Below are 20,033 nucleotides of genomic sequence, written 5' to 3'. Positions count from 1 at the left end.
CTGGTAGACCTATTCATCCAGCTTTTCGTAGACCTATTCACGACTGAGCCGTGGTAAAAAAATGGCTGTTTTGAAGAGCGCGCCGCAGCGTGCGGTGTGAAGCAGTTCCCCACCATTTCTGGCGGTTGCGCCGCTGTGGCAATCGCAGCTTTGGTGTCTCCCTCTGGTGGGAAAGGGGAAAGGTTGCCTGTTCACTTGCATTTAAGGGGCGCTGTGAGCTCGCCAGAGGGTCACGACGCAAGGAGTGACGCGGTCGCTGAGATGTGCAGCCGCGAGGACATACCTGCGCTTGCTAGCGACGCGAAGGGTGTGGCAAATCGCAGTGCGGCCGCGCTTGCGCCGTCGGCGGCCCCATCTGGCCCCCCCACTTATGACAACCAGTGCTATCGCTATGGATTTGATGGACACAGCTCAGGAAACTTTGAAGACAGCGCTGTCTGCTCGGCTCCCCCATTCTGAAGATGAGAGCTCCACCGCCCCTCAGCCACGCGGACGAAGCGGGAAACAGAAGAGGAGGGCAACAGCCGCGACGTCCGCTGTTCGCAGCTCGCCGATCGAGAAGAGGGCCAAGCAAGATTTCGCCCCTGCCGCTAATGGTTTTGTCCCGGCCCGGCGCACTGCAAGACGCATGCAGTCATCGACGACGCTTCCAACTGCCGTCGACAACTCATTCGACGCGCTCGCTGACGCGCCGGACCAGCTCCGGCGAGATCCTGCGCCGAAGAAAGACTCCCATATCCCGCCGGTGGTCCTCCAGTTTCGGCCACCCTATGGGGAACTGCAGAAGTTGTTGCGCAACAGGACAACGGCCGTGTATACTGTGAAGCCTGCCGGACGAGACCTGTACAGGGTCACACTCCGAACTGCTGACGACTATCGCCGGGTCACTCAGGAGGCGTCTGAGCGTGGTATCCCGTTCTATACCCACGCTTCCGCACCTGACAAAGTCTTGAAGATTGTCATCCGGGACCTCCCATTCAACATGGAAGCCGATCACCTGCACCGCGAACTCGCTGACCTGGGCTTCTACATACGGGCAGTCGTGAAGATGAAGTCGCCTAAATCACGCGATGATATGCCGCTCTTCCTGGTCGTCTGCTCCGACACCGTGGAAAACCGCAAACTCTACCAATTGACGCGGGTCGCCGACGTTCCGGTTCAGACCGAAGATCTTCGCTCCCGGAGAGGCCCTGCGCAGTGCTTTCGCTGCCAGGGGATCAATCACGTCGCGCGCCACTGCTCTATGCTGGACAGACGTATTAAATGCGCCGGCGCCCGCGCAGGAAGTGCGTGCCCCCGTCCGCCCACCGAGAAGCCGACATGTGCACTCTGTGGCGGTGCTCACGTGGCCAGCTATCGTGAGTGTGAGGTGTGGAAGCGTGCTATCGCTCGCCAACGTGGCCAAACACCAGCGCCGCGTCCGAAGAAGCCAGCAACGAGACGGCCCGGCGTCTCTTTCGCGGCGGTAACGTCAGGGGCGCCCTCCGCCGTCCCGGCTGCGTCGGCTGCTCCTGCTCCTGCCGCATCTGAGGCCGTGCCGACACCCGAGGCTCCTGCGCCTCCACCACAGCTGCTAGTGGCGGACCCGGGTACTGCCTCTGCCGGGACGTCGGCCGGACCGCGCCCCGCCAATCGCCGGCGCGGTGGTCGGGGCCCCGTGGGTACCCAGCGCTCAGCACCGTCAGTCGAGCAGCCCCAGGTGGACTCTCACAGTGAGTCAGCCACGCCTCCCCCTTCCAGCGACGGGGCCGCGCCGGCTGCCTCCACCACTGACCTGGCCAACCTCGTCGCGCAGCTCACTGCCTTGGTGACCAGTGCTACGAAGTTGATTGAAGTCCTGTCGCAGCAACTCACCGCTGCAGCTGCACCGTGGGCAGCGTTAGAGGGCTCATGGTCGTCGTGTGGAATCCCAACAGCGTCCGCACTCAAGTTGGCGAACTTCGCCAATTTCTTCGAGATGAAGCCGTCGACAGTCTGCCTTATCAAGGAAACCCACCTGAAGACAGGGGTTGATGCCAGGGCGGCCAACTACTCCAGCTATCGCACCGATCGCCTGACGGCGGGTGGTGGGACAGCCGTTTACTTCTGCAATGGCATTCGTCATCACCTGATACGACTTCCACCACAGGCAACCCTGGAGGCCACTGATGTCGTCGTTCACGCCTCGGCGGGCGCCATCACGTTCGTCGCTGCCTATCGACCGCCGTCTCGTCCACTGGACCCTGCTGACATCCATGCTCTGCTCTCCTCGAGGGGGCAGGTGTTCGTCGCCAGGGACTTCAGTAGTAAACATGTCTCTTGGAACTCCAGGATCACCAATGCCGCTGGCCGCTGCCTGCTCCGGGCAGCGGAACGTCACCATGCACTTGTGGTGGAGCCGTACGACCTGACAATCTTCCCTGCCCGTGGCCTCCCAGATATAATCGACATCGCGGTCGTCAAGGGCATCCCTCATCACATCACCGCCATGAGGAGGACGGCACTGTCTTCTGATCATGTCCCAGTGGTTTTTGATATCGACGCCCAGGCGAGGCATCTCTTGCTGGCATCGACTGGGGCAGGTTTCAAGCAGCCGTGACGGACTCGCTCGCCGCCGCGCCGCCCCCTGCGGAAGCTGGAGCGGACGCAGCACTTCTGCACTTTGCGGCAACCACGATCGACGCTGCCACTATAGCAACGCCGCCCCGACCTTGCACTCCTCCTGACTACTACCACCAGCTGCCGCCGGACATCCTTGCGGTCATCACTGAGAAGAACCGGGTCTACCGGGAGTGGCAGCGGACAAGAAATGCCGCCACCAAGCGCCTCCTCAACAGGATGCGGCGGGACATCCGGGCCGCCATTGACAACCATCGCAATCGCGACTGGAATAACAAGGTCGCCACCCTCTGTCTTGACGACGGCACGGCCTGGCAGACGGCGAAGCGTTTCCTACGCTGCACGCAACGTATCCCTCCACTGCTGGTCCACGGTCAGCCTGTCTGCGAACCAGCTGCAAAGGCTGATGCCTTCGCAGACGTCTTTGAGGCTGCGTTTACGCCGATCGAAGACCCGACCGACGCTGTCCACGACGACCTGGTTGCTGACCGGCTCCCACGCTACTTGGAGGCACACGACGACGATGACGTCATTGAAGAGACGACGGCGGAGGAGGTGTCGTCCGTCCTGCGTGCCCTGAACACCAGGAAAGTTGCGGACCCAGACGAAGTTTCCAACGCCATACTCCAGAAGTTGCCGCCGGTGGCTGTCACTCATCTCGCCGACGTCTTTAATGTAATCCTCCGGTCCTGCAGTTTCCCTCCGTCCTGGAAGCATGCAGAGATCGTGGCGATTCCGAAGATGGGGAAGGATCTGCGTCAGCCCGCGAACTACAGACCTATTAGTTTACTGCCGGCCGTCTCCAAGGTCTTTGAAAGGGTGTACATCAGGCGGCTGCAGCGCCACATTGACGGGAAGGCCTCCTGCCAGAAGAGCAGTTCGGATTTCGCAGGGGCCACTCGGCAGTTCACCAACTCTTATGGCTAGTGGAAGATGCGTTCGTCGCCCTCGAGCAGCGCGAGTTCTTCGGCGCGGTGTTCCTGGACGTGTCGCGTGCTTTCGACAGTGTGTGGCACTCTTGTTCAAACTTTTTGAAGTTGGGGTCCCGACGTCGCACGTCCGTCTCATCCATTCCTATCTTGCCGATAGGACCTTCCATGCGCGGGCCGCGCACGGCTTGTCCTCCGTCCGCCGCATCAACGCCGGTGTGCCACAGGGCTCGGTCTTGGGACCACACCTGTACTCGCTGTACACTTCTGATGCGCCGAAGATCGACCGTGTGCGGCTCGCCCTGTACGCGGATGACACGGCTCTATATACGAGGAGGCTCAATGCCGCCGTCATGCGCCGCCGTCTGCAGCTCGCCGTTTACACCCTGGCGGCCTGGGCCTTGAAGTGGCGTCTACAATTCAATGGGGCCAAGACGCTGTTCCTGATCGTCACCAGGCGACTCGTTCCTGCAGGTCTGCAACCGCTCACCGTCGGTGGCAGCCCTGTCCCGTGGCGTCCCACGGCGCATTACCTCGGCGTCACCATCGACCGCCGACTCACGTGGGTTCCGCACATCCGCGAAGTGAAGGCCAAAGTGCGGAACCGGCTCCGCATCCTGTACCCGGTGCTGAATACCGGCTCCCGACTACCACCGCGTCTGGGCATCACTCTCTACAAGGCGCTGCTCCGCCCTGTAATCCAATACGCCGCCGTCGTCTGGGGGAACGCCGGCGAAACGAACCTGAAGAAGCTGGAGACATTGCAGAATCGCATCCTTCGGCTGGCCTTGCACCTGCCTTACGATTTCCCCACCGCTCGTCTTCACGACATCGCGGAAGTACCTCTGCTCCGTGACCTCTTCCAGGCGACCGCCCGCACCTTTTACGAACGTGCTGGCCGGTGACACAACGCCCAAATCCGGACGCTGGGCCGCAAACTGCCGCGCAGCGTCACCACCCGCTGGCCACACCTGCTCGCTGCATAGCTAGCACTGCAGAACTGCGCTGAGTAGACACCCAAGAAGACAATCTACATGTGAAGACGCATTACATCGGCATGCATGGGAGGCAAAGCACTAACTGCTGCGAACTCCATCTCACGTCGGAGGACAAGTTATCTCCGTGCAGATCCACGCGAGGCGCCAGTCGGTCAGTCTGGGTCAGTCTCTCGTCCCCAGTTTGCTAGTCTGTCTCTCGTCCGCATCTGTTAGGCAGTTAGCGTCTGTCTGTCGTTCGGAGCGCTAGTAATTCTGTCGTTCGGATCAAACTTTAAGGCCACCAAATTAGAGTCTTTTCACTACACCAATAAGAGAACTCAGCGAGTGGTCGCCCGGCCGAGGCTTAGTTCCTGCATCTTAGTCTGCACGTTAGGCCACCAGTCTGATTGAGTTTTCTCAGGCCATTGGCGGTTGGATCGATCGGTCGGTCAGTCGCGCACTGAGACACATGATGACTGGTCCGTCTTGAGCGTCGGCGCATGAGAGGTCGCCACGTGAGTCCAGTGGGCCGCGGCATATAGCGATGGGTAGTGACTTCGCGGTAGACACGAGAGCAACAGGAGTCAACCAACGACATCAGTCTGGCCGGTGCGAGCTGCGACACCGCTAGACGGGAGATCGGCGCGCCTTCCTGCGTCCGTTGAAGCGACTGGCAGCGGACAGTTCGCGGGACGATTTGGGGGTGCTGCGCCAGGTCTTCTACAGAAATCGCAGTTTATTAGAAGTCAAGTGATTGGTGATATGTTGTTTGATTTACTCTTGTTAAATTCTACTTGTTTTCTTGATCAGGTTACCAGCCATTTTGCTTTGGGGTCGTCCCACCATTCTTCTCCGTTTGCCCAACCGCGGGAAGGTGGTTGTTTATGAATTGGGTGGTCCATTTTTCCCTTATGGAGTAGGGGCGGGTTAGAGCAACCTGCGGTTCAGGATGTTCGGTAATCTCCCCATCAATCTACCGAACGTTAGTAGCTGCCTCTGTCATGTTTATCGGATTTGCTGTGTAAACGAAGTTGTTGCTTGGAGTGTAACGGCCTAATACCTGAAATATGTTTTTATCTTTGGAAACTTTCATATTACTGCCTATGATCTTGAGAGGCGGTATCTGTGTATTGTAGAGCATCTTAACTATTGTTTGGCCAACCTTGTAGATTTTTATATAAGATTGCATTTCATGGGCTTTTATTTAAATGATCATTTTAGTATATAAAGTTGCCACCCTTACATGGTAAGACTTTTCTTAGAAGTTAAAATCAAGTTGCACCTTCGGTGGCAAGGTTAATATTTTAATTATTAGTGTTTTGTACCATCCCTCCTACGAGGGAGGGGGGGGGGGGGGGTTGCACAGTTTGTGTGCTTGTGTAAATTGTTAAAACACGTAGTTAAAAGTGATCTGGCGTGTTGCAGATTTGCAGCAGTGTAGTCTTTCAGAGGCTGTTGTGAGCGGTTGTAACTACGACCTCGTCAAAATGGAGCGACAAGGTTCTCTGCCCGAAAGCTCATACAGTCAAAACTTGTTTCTTTCTGCCTCTGAATAAATTGTAGCTCTGATATTTAGAGGGTGCTTTCTGATTATAATTTTAAATCTGTTTCTTTAAAAAATGCTATTAAAGTGAATAAAATTCCCATTTGTTAAAAGGAACTTGATTATGATTTCATCAGTTACTCCCTGGCAACTACTTCCATGCTTACATACTGTGATTATAGGGTGTTTCAAAAATGACCGGTATATTTGAAACGGCAATAAAAACTAAACGAGCAGCGATAGAAATACATCGTTTGTTGCAATATGCTTGGGACAACAGTACATTTTCAGGCGGACAAACTTTCGAAATTACAGTAGTTACAATTTTCAACAACAGATGGCGCTGCAAGTGATGTGAAAGATATAGAAGACAACGCAGTCTGTGGGTGCGCCATTCTGTACGTCGTCTTTCTGCTGTAAACGTGTGCTGTTCACAACGTGCAAGTGTGCTGTGGACAACATGGTTTATTCCTTAGAACAGAGGATTTTTCTGGTGTTGGAATTCCACCGCCTAGGACACAGTGTTGTTGCAACAAGACGAAGTTTTCAACGGAGGTTTAATGTAACCAAAGGACCGAAAAGCGATACAATAAAGGATCTGTTTGAAAAATTTCAACGGACTGGGAACGTGACGGATGAACGTGCTGGAAAGGTAGGGCGACCGCGTACGGCAACCACAGAGGGCAACGCGCAGCTAGTGCAGCAGGTGATCCAACAGCGGCCTCGGGTTTCCGTTCGCCGTGTTGCAGCTGCGGTCCAAATGACGCCAACGTCCACGTATCGTCTCATGCGCCAGAGTTTACACCTCTATCCATACAAAATTCAAACGCGGCAATCCCTCAGCGCCGCTACCATTGCTGCATGAGAGACATTCGCTAACGATATAATGCACAGGATTGATGACGGCGATATGCATGTGGGCAGCATTTGGTTTACTGACGAAGCTTATTTTTACCTGGATGGCTTCGTCAATAAACAGAACTGGCGCATATGGGGAACCGAAAAGCCCCATGTTGCAGTCCCATCGTCCCTGCATCCTCAAAAAGTACTGGTCTGGGCCGCCATTTCTTCCAAAGGAATCATTGGCCCATTTTTCAGATCCGAAACGATTACTGCATCACGCTATCTGGACATTCTTCGTGAATTTGTGGCGGTACAAACTGCCTTAGACGACACTGCGGACACCTCGTGGTTTATGCAAGATGGTGCCCGGCCACATCGCACGGCCGACGTCTTTAATTTCCTGAATGAATATTTCGATGATCGTGTGATTGCTTTGGGCTATCCGAGACATACAAGAGGCGGCGTGGATTGGCCTCCCTATTCGCCAGACATGAACCCCTGTGACTTCTTTCTGTGGGGACACTTGAAAGACCAGGTGTACCGCCAGAATCCAGAAACAATTGAACAGCTGAAGCAGTACATCTCATCTGCATGTGAAGCCATTCCGCCAGACACGTTGTCAAAGGTTTCGGGTAATTTCATTCAGATACTACGCCCTATTATTGCTACGCATGGTGGATATGTGGAAAATATCGTACTATAGAGTTTCCCAGACCGCTGCGCCATCTGTTGTTGACAATTGTAACTACTGTTATTTCGAAAGTTTGTCTGCTTGAAAATGTACTGTTGTCCCAAGCATATTGCAACAAACCGTGTATTTCTATGACTGCTCGTTTAGTTTGTATTGCCGTTCAAATATACCGGTCATTTTTGAAACACCCTGTATATGTGTTAATGTTCTTGATGAATCACTAATAAATAAAATAATTCTTCAAAATATTCTTTGAAAATAAATTACAGTTCAACGACCTTGTTCAAGCTCAGTAGGATGTTGATAATGGCGTCTTGACTAACATGCAACCTGAAAGGTAACTAACGGTCACGACGCTTACAGCATTTATTTGGGGCAAACCTGATTTTCATCCTCATTGCGCCGCTACTAGCGCCTCCGTTATGCATCTGGTGCGAAAACTGAATAGACATCATCTTTCAGGTGTAGAAACACGCCTGCCAACTTTCGTTTGTGTCACATAACTCTTTGGTGTTTCCGTCAGTGTATAAGTGGCGATCAAAAAGTTTCCGTTCGGAGGCTGCACAGACCGAAACCGGTATTCTAATCAGGCAAGATCGCCCTGAGCATTTAGGGAATCATGCCCCAGTCCCACCATGTTGAAGATACCCGTTGCTAAAACACCATCAGAGAAAGTCCGTAACTTCCTGCTGCACGTCCTCACCCGACAGTGATCGTCGACCCCTCACCGCCTTTTCTAAGTGACCGAAGGCGTGATACTTGCATGGGGGAGACATCGGGATTATTGGTCGGCTGCTCGAGTGTCGTCCAATTGAGCTGCGTGACCTCCCAGATCGACCGGCGTTTATGTTGAATCGTGAGCAGCGCAGTACTATTCCACAATGGTGCTTTTCGACAGGCATGCTGCCCAAATACATTCTTCATTCTCCGATGGATGTCTACGAGTCTCCGTCTTTCAGCAACGTGAAAAAGGATAACAGAAGTTTTGTTCTGTTTGGATGCATTTTGTAATAACATCCCCTTAGTTTAGGTCTTCGCATTTACCACATGCTTGCGGGAAGGACAAGAACGCCACACTAATCCCTTGCTTGCATGTAGTTGCTTATATACAGGCCTCTGAGTCGCACTATGTTACATTATGCTGCAGCAACGCCCTCAAACGGAAACTTTCCGATTGACCCAAAAAAAAAAAAAAAGAATGGCGTTTGTTGCATCAGAATACATCAATTACATGCCAAGAGATTGCAAAGCAGAAGTTCACACTTGAAACATGCGAAAAGCGCCACTATTGCACATCCGTAGATATGTGATCCCCACTTATCAATATTTGTGACAGGTAGCCCTATTATTATTTTCTATCCTTGCAGTCACATCGCTCTTCTGACCAACGTGGCATTCATGCTTCTATCTCAGGATGTGCAGTAGCGACGCATTTCGTTTATTTCAAGTGTGAACTTCGCTTTTCAGTTTCTCGAGGTGTAATTGACGTATTGCGGTGCTACAAACGCCTACATTCTTGGTAATTTTTCATGTTATTGATTGCATAAGAAATAACACGCGATGTCCATTTAAAATCATAAGTTTTTGTTGAAGGTAATATTTTTTAACGTTTTAGAATGTCTCATATTATTTACTTTTATGAGCTCTTGCCTTACATTCATTCCCGTGAAAGTTGTTTTTCAGTATCTGTTATTATTTCAGAGATATTTGCGCTGAAACTCTTAAGTGGGCCACCCTGTATATTCATCCTCTTGTGCTTTAACATACGTTTGTAATTTCGTTTTTGTAGTGTTGAAAGGTCTCTATTGGATTCCTTTCATGTTAATTTCTTAAATCTGATGTCATTTACGGTATACATTCCACTTCTGAATTTACTGTGGTGTTTCTGACTCCATCTGGGAGGAGACTGAGCAGTGGAACGTGTTACTTTTACACATAAAGAAGAACGATCTGTCACACTACTACACTTTGAAACACAGTTTATATGTAATTCATGTCACACAGTCTCATATGGAACCTACGTGCGCTTCTTTTTATATAGTGTATATGATATGACACTGTCATCCCCCTTCCCTTCTGTGTGAAAGGATGAATGAGCAATTGCATTTCTAGTTGCATGCTTGATGGTAGCAGACAAGCCTGTCTGCTAGAGAACAGTAGGACCAACGTCGGAACAGGTAGCTACGCATTCTAAATACAAAGAGGTTTCTATTCTTAGTATGGTCATGTCCGTCCGTTGTCATGTTGGTATAGGAAGCTGCCTCTCTGGTCACTTCCGTTTGTATCTGTGAAGCACCCTCGGTAGGGTCCCACGACAGTCTGTCTGCGGCGAGCGTCTGAAGTGGTAAGATCTCCTGCTAAGCGTATCTCTGCTAAGTCTGTAGGACAATCGATTTCTTAAGTCCAGCCTAACTGGAAATTTAATCACCTTTGTTTCAGGTTTAGATCTAAAATAGCTTATGTTATCTTAAATTGCAACGCAGTGTAATTCGAGTGTGAAGTTCAGAATATCTTCCAGTAGTTGCTTAGTCACGACTTTGTGAGCAAAGTGGAACCATGTTTTGATGATCCGTAACTCTAAGATCATCAATGTTAAATGCGAATGTGCGTGAGATTATAACGTCTCATCTTGACAATATTTTTCAACATAGCAACTTTTCTTTATGTTCAACCCACGTGATGTCTACTTTGTGAGACCAGTACCACGTGCTTATACAATTGTTTGACCCACCAGGTTAATAGTAAGACGATAGTAACCATTTCGATGCAATTTATTTTAATTCTCAAAATTATTGTGGAGTTACACTCTTTGTGTAAACCAAGTTGACCACATGAAGCATGTAGTGTAATCATCAAAGTAGCCCTCAGCTATTCTTTTCGAGAAGATTTCACAGACAATTAGTATGAATTTAGTATACCAGTGTGTGTCAATTTCATGACGTATAGGATTGTGCTATGACCGTAACTTCTTTGGGTGAAAATTGAATCGGTTGGTTGTGGTTAATTTCCTCTTGTATATCTTTCAACGTTCTTAGTGTGTTATTTTATGAATGCAGAACTGTATACAGTCTCCCAATCTTGGCTCCATATTTGATGTGTTCCATAAGATTGCGAACTCACATTTTCACAATCCTAAATAAGGCACCAGTTTAGTTATGAATCAAGTTTAATATGCTGAAACTTTAATGATACAATGGTCAATGTTAAAATAAATATCTAAATATAAACTGATTTATTTCTTTTTATTTAAATTCTGTTTTTGTATATATGACCGGTTGTCGTAAGATGACTATTAAAATATTATAATTAATGTTAGTCTGGTTGGCAATTTGGTAAACTAGAATGGATACCTGGTGAAACAGTAGCTCAGTAATGCAAGGATAACTTTCCCAGATAGCTCACAGTTTTTAACCCGCTTTTATTTTCGTGAATATCAGCACCACTTTCAGAACAACTTAATGCATCAACATAACAGTGCTGTAATCAACACAAACAAATGATGCTTAACACGTCTTTCAATGCGCACTATACGCACTGTAGATTGAATAGTTTGGCACGAGCCCCCACACGCTATGGCACGAAAAAATACATATATATGTATTTGTTACAGTCAACATTCACCTTAATTGAGTGGTCCAGAGATGTGGCTGGTCTCTATGTTTGGCTACGTTTCTCGTCATATGGTGCCAGTTCACACCTGTCGTAAACGCAATTTTCAAGCTGAAATGAAATATAAAAAACAATGCAGGCAGGTGTTGCGGGAAAATTTAAATATATTAAGTCACGTTGATTTACAATTTGAACAAGTAGTTTTTTTTCTATTTTTGCACGAATAGTCTTCAATATATTGACTAAACACATAAAATGCAGTCTGAGGGGCTTTTACGTAAGAGCGGCCGTTAATAACTGATGCTACAACACTTCACTATAAAATACATATGTCGCGATCACGGAACTCGACAGTCTGTTCACAGTTCACATAATGCACGGTTGTCTGCTGTCCTAAACCACCATATTGCGCTCAACTTGATCGTTTTCGTACGTCGCTACAAACACACTTGTCCCCGATCGTGGCTACCAACCCAATACTGTCCCCAGATGGGCGGCACGTCCGGCTCTTAGCGTCGCTCAAACTCAGCTCTCCTCAAAGATGTCCGCCCCATGCATCCTCGAAATAACTGCCTAGCTCAAAACAATGTTTGACAAAAAAAAATACAAATATTCTAAAATTAAACACATACGACACATTGAAAAATATGGATATTTTCCTGGCAATAACAATCTTAAGTCCAATTTTTTTGTATCTGCCACCGTTTTTTCGCAAATAATGTTCTTGTGCCCTGATTTTCCTTTCCCCGGATTGTTGAAACTAAACATAATTAAACAAATAAAATTACGTACTTAATTACTCACCTACCTCTTTGAACATTAGAATACTGCCGCTAGTTTTTTTATTACCAAAAACACAGTTTCTCTCAGTCGAATCCCCTATTCCGACCCCTCATTCAAAAAATAGCACATATTCTGCTAAATTGGCTATGATTGCTTGATGCAGTTCTACTAGCCGCATCCTTAAACACTTAGTTCATATTAATCGGCCAAAGCATTGCCGAGATGTTAACTTTTGAGCTTTCATAAATTTACAATTTTTAAGACAGCAGTAACTTTTAAACGTTGTCGTCCTGGAGGGAGTCGGTCACCGTGCAATTGGCTGACCTCTTCTCTGTCGTTCCCGACTGGCATGCCGGCGCTGACGTTGTGACAGAAAGAGGTGATTCGTAAATATTCAGCTTGAAGGAAGACAACTTCTCAACCAAGATTGCATTTGTAAAACCTGTATTTACGACGAACAGTTTCGCTAAAAAAAAGAGTTGCGCTGCCATAATTAATCTTTACAATGATCAGACGATAATAACTGTTTTACCGAAGTTGGTCATCGTCAATAATGGTTTTACAAGTGCAATCTTCGCTGAGAAGTTGTCTTCCTTCGAGTTGATTAAGGTAAAGCAGCTGGTTAACGTTCTTGATAACCACTGATATTTCATTAGGTGCACATCCTGTCGTTTTCAAGCCACAAATGAGATGCGAGATCGCTGTGCATGGCACCTGATGACAGGGACATTTTACAATAATTTCTCGTTTTCAGTAAACAAACTGACGTAATTACATGATTCGCTAAATCTGTAGAACAAATTTCTGACAGGTAGTTTTAAGGGGAAAGTGGGCAGGTGCATTTTGGCAGCTCTGCCGAAGGCACAGGAGCACCTCGGTACGGTTTTGGATGCAATAAGTTTCGTGTATCGCTTCTGAAGTTCATGACGCCTTTCCGAACGCGCTGACCCAGTTATACAAACAATGGAAATTTCAGAATTTCGTCGCCCGCCTCTTTGGCTGAATTTCTGTGAGCGCCCATATAGATGCTTAGTAGTGCGAAAGGTCTCATATTTTCTTTTCTTTTTTCAAGTTTGGGACATTTCATCAAACGCTACATGAATTTGCGTCTAGCGCACAGTGACATAATTGACTGCGTTTTTCCACCGCTGTTACTCCTCAGAATGAGATGTAACATTATATAACGTACAGTGATAATATTTTTTGAAAATACGTATGAAAAATTTTGAGTAACAACGTATGGAGGTACGAAGTGTTACATTACTCTTTCTGAACCCGAGCTCCCAATGGCAAATATATCAACGCCTTATGAGATGCTGTGGTGATATATGCTGAGCTATAGATAAAGCACGTAATAGCTTTCGTTTCACTGATAGGATGCTAGGAAATCGTGGCTCGTCTATGCAAGAGCGGGAGAGTCTAACATGGCTCAATATTCAATAGACATGTAAGGGCCACCTTTCACGGCGAAAACCACAAACATGCCTCTCCCTGTTGTGTATCGCTCTCTAGGGGCCTCCAGGATAAAAGTATAAGTGTGTAAAGTGTCTGCCCCACTCCTTTCGTGAAAGCAATGCAAAGAAACATTAATATTTGCTGAAATATAACGGACACTCCGCCATACACAAAACGGTCGAAGAATATTAGATACAGCGAAAGAATTTCGCAGATCGTTCAGAAATTTCTTCTGAGTACTCTGGCATAAGAGATCCGTGGTGTTCGGTAGTTGAGTTTTTAAACCACTGGTTGTAAGCCATCTCCTTCTCGAGGAATAGGTGGTGAGAACCTCTGCTCTGTTCGCAGGGTTCTGTGTTTATATGATGCTTCTTATTCGAGGAAACCGTACGACGCGTACCAGGAAAGCAGACGTGCAGTCAGAAGTGACTCATTTCACAGTTACACATTTCCTCTTCCTGTAAGCTGTCAAGCGAAAAGGTCTGGGTTACTCACTAATGTTGGTTACAGTTGATATGGGGCCGCATTAAAGCAATAAAAATGTGCCTACCGCTGAATTGAGCGCAACATCTCATGGGGATACAGCGCAGCACCGTGTAGCAAACGATTAATATTTGTGTGAGCTCTAGATAACGTAGATATTGCTTATCTAGAATAGCGACCTAGTCGGTATCGAACCGTAGAACTGATTATATTGACACAAGAGGTGCCGTGTAAAGTTATCGGTCTCGGTCGCGTAATGATGGCACTGTGCCCGGCTCTGATGAGGGTTATACGGCTCGAATCGAGAAAAAGAAAGAGTTTCCCATTTTATTTTCGGTTGTCGAGGTAGGAAAATTGTCAGAGCAATATCAGTTAACAGTGTATGAAACATCGTCTTATATTTTAATAAAGGTCCCTGCGGCGTCGTGCAATCTGAGGCTACGACAAATATTGACATTAACACATCCATCAGTACGTGTGGAGGAGTCAAATGAAAACTGAACGCCCACCTAACGGGAGCATGGAATGGTTCCATTCAAAAATAATCACCGTACGCGTTAAGACAAGTATCCCTCTGGGAGACGAGAGGACCAATTCCCGCTTCAGAATGCTGTCGGTCGCTGAAGGATCCACAACCACACCCACTCTTGCACTTCCTCGTGCGACTATAACCGACGTCAAAGCATGTATTTCTTCAGGTCGCCAAAGATGTGAAAATCACACCGTAAAAGGTCCGGGCTGTCCGGTGGAAGTACCAGTGTTGTCCAATGAAGTCGCTTCGGCGGATTGTCAGTGTGGAGACGGGTGTTGTATAACAGGACGGTTCCGTCCAACAGCGTTTGTAGGCGCTTTGATTTTATGGTGCGTTGCAGTTCCCGCTAAGGGTTTTAATAGCGCTGCGCCTTTATTGTGGTTCCATGATCGAGGAATTCAACAAGCTGAGGGCCCCTGCAGTTAAAGAAGAAAGTCATCATGACCTAACCGGGTCTTGTGTGGACAGCTTGGGATTTCTTCAGTGTTGAATACTGTCTTTCGGGAACTTCATTTTTTTTTCTTTTTTTGTGAACGACCCACTGTCCCTATCGTCAGACGATACAGAGAACGTCGTTTTCTGAACAGACCACGCACCTCTCAGTAAGTAGATGTTTCATTGTACAAGTAACTGCGTTCTGGAAAAAAATAGAAGCTGTGGGCCAATCAACCAGGAAAAAGAGAAATAGTCAAAGTTCAATGGCGGCTGATTTTAGCCATCTAAGATGCGCACAGACTTGTCCAAATTTCCACTTTACGTTAATATGCATGGTTGGCTGTTTGCGATAAAAAAAAAAAAAAAACTCGCAAATTATTACTAAGTTCTGAGGCTTTGGTAACTATAGAATCACTCATCATAATACTGTAGTTGAGTTTTCTACGGAGGGCCTCTTTTACTGCACGCTGAACGCGTCTACTGCATATCGTATTTGCCATGTTTTATGTAGCTTTAATAGAGAGGGAGTGAAAGCAGGTAGACGGGTGAGGTGGAGAGCGTAGAGGAAAGAGCCCCTCCCCTCGCCCCCTTCCCTGTCAAGAAAGTCTGTGAACTCTGTCACTGGCCATCCAAAAAATGTTTGACCTTGCTAGTAGATTTGAATGTATGAATTGTGTCATTGTTCAGCGATTATGGTCTTAGACTTCCATTTTTTATGCACAGCTCCACCTACAATGGGGAAAATTCAAGCCCAACCTGAATGCAGACATCACACCCACATTAAAAGCAAAACTCATTCAAGGAAATCTTACCGTTGGCTACGTTTTAAGAGAATAAAACGAAACGTGTATCATAACGTAAATATCAAATACACATTTCATTACTTGCATTCACAATTTGGCCGACATCATCGCAGAAGTACGAGGGTCACCCCGAAAAAAATGCACACTATCTTTGTAAAAATACAGTTTTCATTCTGCATGTGTGAAAGTTTTACAGTGTGTAGATACATCCTTCCCACTTGTTTTCAAACTTAGTTCAACCCATTCCCGTGAGTGGCGCCGTCTCAGCATGTCTTCAAGATGGCTGCTACACTTGACGTTCGTCAGAAGCAACGTGGTGTTATAGAATTCCTGTACTGTGAAAACGAGACAGTGAGAAACATCCACTAGAGGCTGAAAAAAGGTGTATTCTTTACAGACGAATGGAAAAACTGGTAGATGCGGACCTCGGGGAGGATCAGTTTGGATTCCGTAGAAATGTTGGAACACGTGAGGCAATACTGACCTTACGACTTATCTTAGAAGAAAGATTAAGAAAAGGCAAACCTACATTTCTAGCATTTGTAGACTTGCAGAAAGCTTTTGACAATGTTGACTGGAATACTCTCTTTAAAATTCTGAAGGTGGCAAGGGTAAAATACAGGGAGCGAAAGGCTATTTACAATTTGTACAGAAACCAGATGGCAGTCATAAGAGTCGAGTGGCATGAAAGGGAAGCAGTGGTTGGGAAAGGAGTGAGACAGGGTTGTAGCTTCTCCCCAATGTTATTCAGTCTGTATATTGAGGAAGCAGTGAAGGAACTTTGAGCTTTGCCGATGACATTGTAATTCTGTCAGAGACAGCAAAGGACCTGGAAGAGCAGTTGAACGGAATGGACAGTGTCTTGAGAGGAGGATATAAGATGAACATCAACAAAAGCAAAACGAGGATAGTGGAATGTAGTCCAATTAAGTCGGGTGATGCTGAGGGAATTAGATTAGGAAATGAGACAAAGTAGTACAGGAGCTTTGCTATTTAGGAAGTAAAATAACTGATGATGGTCGAAGTAAAGAGGATATAAAATGTAGACTGGCAATGGCAAGGAAAGTGTTTCTGAAGAAGAGAAATTTGTTAACATCGAGTATAGATTTAAGTGTTAGGAAGACATTTATGAAAGTATTTGTATGGAGTGTAGCCATATATGGAAGTGAAACATGGACGATAAATAGTTTAGACAAGAAGAGAATAGAAGCTTTCGAAATGTGGTGCTACAGAAGAATGCTGAAGATAAGGTGGATAGATCACGTAACTAATGAGGAGGTATTGAATAGGATTGGGGAGAAGAGAAGTTTGTGTCACAACTTGACTAGAAGAAGGCATCTGTTGGTAGGACATGTTTTGAGGCATCAAGGGATCACAAATTTAGCATTGGAGGGCAGCGTGGAGGGTAAAAATCGTAGAGGGAGACCAAGAGATGAATACACTAAGCAGATTCAGAAGGATGTAGGTTTCAGTAGGTACTGGGAGATGAAGAAGCTTGCACAGGACAGAGTAGCATGGAGAGCTGCATCAAACCAGTCTCAGGACTGAAGACCACAACAACAACAACATGTATATTTTACACACAACTATATGGCTAGGGACCTTGCTCGTTGTGAGCGGACACAAGGAGAACTGGCTGTTGTCCATAAACACCAGGAAGCTGTGTTGGCTACTGTCGACATGCTTCTGGCTAATGCTCAATGTTGTGGTGACATCAGGCTGCTAAGGACGAGACCTGCGACATCGTTGGTGGCGTTGGAATCCCTGCTGGCCTGGGTGCCGCTGCTTCTTCTGATGCACAACATCTGACCGGTCCGTCCTCACTCGAGAGTGTGTGGCAGACAGTAGTGGGTTGAGGTACCACAGGGCGGCCGGCCGGGGTGGCCGAGCGGTTCTAAGCGCTTCAGTCTGGAACTGCGCGCCCGCTACAGTCGTAGGTTCGAATCCTGCCCTGGGCATGGATGTGTGTGATGTCCTTAGGTTAGTTAGGTTTAAGTAGTTCTAAGTTCTTGGGGACTGATGACCTCAGATGATAAGTCCCATAGTGCTCAGAGCCATTTGAACCATTTATCACAGGGCGGAAGGCGAAGGAGGGAGCAGATCGCGCGGCTGGCTTCCTACGCCTCAGCAACAGGTACGAGGTGGTGCCCAGGGTGCCTCTTCTGTATCTTTGCGCCACTGTGCCGATCGTTTCGGTACTCAGTAGCACCGAACGGTCTAGTACTCGATTTCAGTCCCTGCGTTATTCAGTATGCATTTCGGTAGCGATACCGTTCGGGTCTAGAGAACCGAAGTGCTGTTGTCGGCTCGTGACGCACAAGCCAATCAAAAGCAAGCGGCCGCAAGTCCGCGCATTGCGCACTGCAGCGCGCACAGCGCCACGAACACAAAGCGGGCAGCAGGCGACACAGGCGCGCTATTCTTCCAAGTACCGAAAATTGCGTTTACGTTGCCGAAACACAACATGTCGCATTCCATCGAGCTCACAAGCCTCCACCTTCATCGGCCTTGCCTCCTCCTTAACAGTATCAGGCGCAGTATATCCATTTCCATGATTCTCATAAAATTTTTTACTGTTTCTCTGCCCACATGTTTCCATGCATGCATAATAACGATAGCGTATTTGACTGTATTCTGTGCATTCACACTGACATCGTTTTTTGGATTTTATGTTTCGGAAAATGAGTTAGGAATAGTGTGTAGTATCACATTGTACTAATACACATATAAAAACATCCGAAAATTGATTATGAGAGTTTCAAAGAATAAGAAGATAAACAGAATGTCGTTATAACACGCTCCTAGAGATCCAAATGATTAAGTAGCCCACTTTCCTATATGATGCGTCAACGATTTGGGTCTTAAAAACAAAATTGAAAGTTCGTCGAAGTTTATAACATGCATCTCATGAATGAAAATGTTTCGTACATGGTGCCACAGTCTAAAAATATTACGGCAGAGATCTTTCATCTCTGTGTGCTACTGTGGTTGAGGATTCGATCGCAGATTAACACTTGTGACAAGCAGGACTACGAAGGTGACTGCTGTTAGTTACATTCCCAGTAATTTAAGTTGCGCTCTTAGATTCCTGTCTAACCGCATACTCGGAAATGGCTACATATTCAGAAAAAAATGATGAATTATTTCTGACAGGAAAAAATATAAATGTCACTGTCGGTTGTTTCACTCACAGCAATACCATCTCCAACGATTTCATATTTTGTATTTTAAACACACAGAAATACGAAATCATTACTGAGGAAGTGCGCTCTTACATGTAACTAATAATGAACATAGCAGAAAAATCTTAACTTACACGAATAACAATGTCTCAGAGGAAATAAATTTTTGCGTCCACCCGTGCGCTAACCCTTAAACCAACGTATCACATTTGCGCGCGCTAACCACTTTTTTTTATGAGGGAACTCGGAGCACCACGAGATTGCGCTGTCTTCCAGACTTTTTTGTTGTTTTCTCTTTTTGTGCTTTTTATTTGTTTTTTATTTTGTTTGTTTTTTTAATTTTTTAATTGTAAATTATTTTCCCTGCCAACGTTTTTTTTATATATGGAAAAAGGCGTCTTTTAGTTACGACAAACAAAATTAGAAAATTACATCTGTAGCAACAACAGAAACAAGAGTTCCTTCTAAACTATTAAATAGAATTCGAAACTAAAAGTGTGATGATAGATAATAAAGGAAGAAAAATGTAACCAAATCCCGCACGCCATTCCATGTGCATGATCCATCTGCGTACAGATTCCAAGTTCCAAATCGGTACAACATTTCGCAGCGTGTGGTGCCCCAGGTCGGCGGTCATCCTCTGCCCGGTACTCCCCAACTGAGAGGGAGGTTATCGAAGACACTGCGCAAATAGTTCGCAAATAGTTGTCGGTATTGGGGTGTACAGTCAACTGTGCTATGACTGTCCTGGAGAAATTGCCAGTATTCAAGCACCATCTTCTCATCATCTCGAATGAGGAAGTATATGGACATGCCTTTAAACCATGTGAGAGCGTGAGTCTTCGCAGGTGGGAAATAAGTATCCTCTGGACAAAGGAGGAGCCGTGGTTCAATTGTGTGATGCGCGATACGTAGGTAGCAGGCGAGGATCTTCTGCAGTAGCAGCCATACCTCTAACGCCGATCCACATGTTAAACGGTGTTCGTCAGTATCTACGAGGTGGCAACGTGGGCAAAGGGGGGAATCCGTCATCCCAACAGCGTGCAGCCTTTGTCGTGTTACAACCTTCCCGTTCACCACCTGGTACCACGCGGCTCGTACCCGTGTGGGGAGAAACGGCTTCTGGGCCGCTCTCCACACTGCAGGCCACAGGGTCGTAGGGCTCTTCCT

General features: G+C 47.2%; 1 protein-coding gene across 1 annotated transcript in view; it reads left to right on the top strand.

Annotated features, from left to right (window-relative positions):
• Positions 1–391: 391 nt before the first annotated feature.
• LOC126273219 (uncharacterized) overlaps positions 392–20,033 on the top strand; it is a 59,272-nt gene continuing 39,630 nt past the window's right edge. Inside the window, exons 1-2 of the mRNA XM_049976763.1 lie at positions 392–908; positions 1,284–1,929. Of these exons, the coding sequence (XP_049832720.1) occupies positions 392–908; positions 1,284–1,929 (1,163 nt within the window). The remainder of the gene's footprint in view (positions 909–1,283; positions 1,930–20,033) is intronic.

This window comes from Schistocerca gregaria, chromosome 5, assembly GCF_023897955.1.
Source record: "Schistocerca gregaria isolate iqSchGreg1 chromosome 5, iqSchGreg1.2, whole genome shotgun sequence".
Classification (NCBI taxonomy): Eukaryota; Metazoa; Arthropoda; class Insecta; order Orthoptera; family Acrididae; genus Schistocerca; species Schistocerca gregaria.
This window is presented reverse-complemented; position numbering and strand designations above follow the sequence as displayed.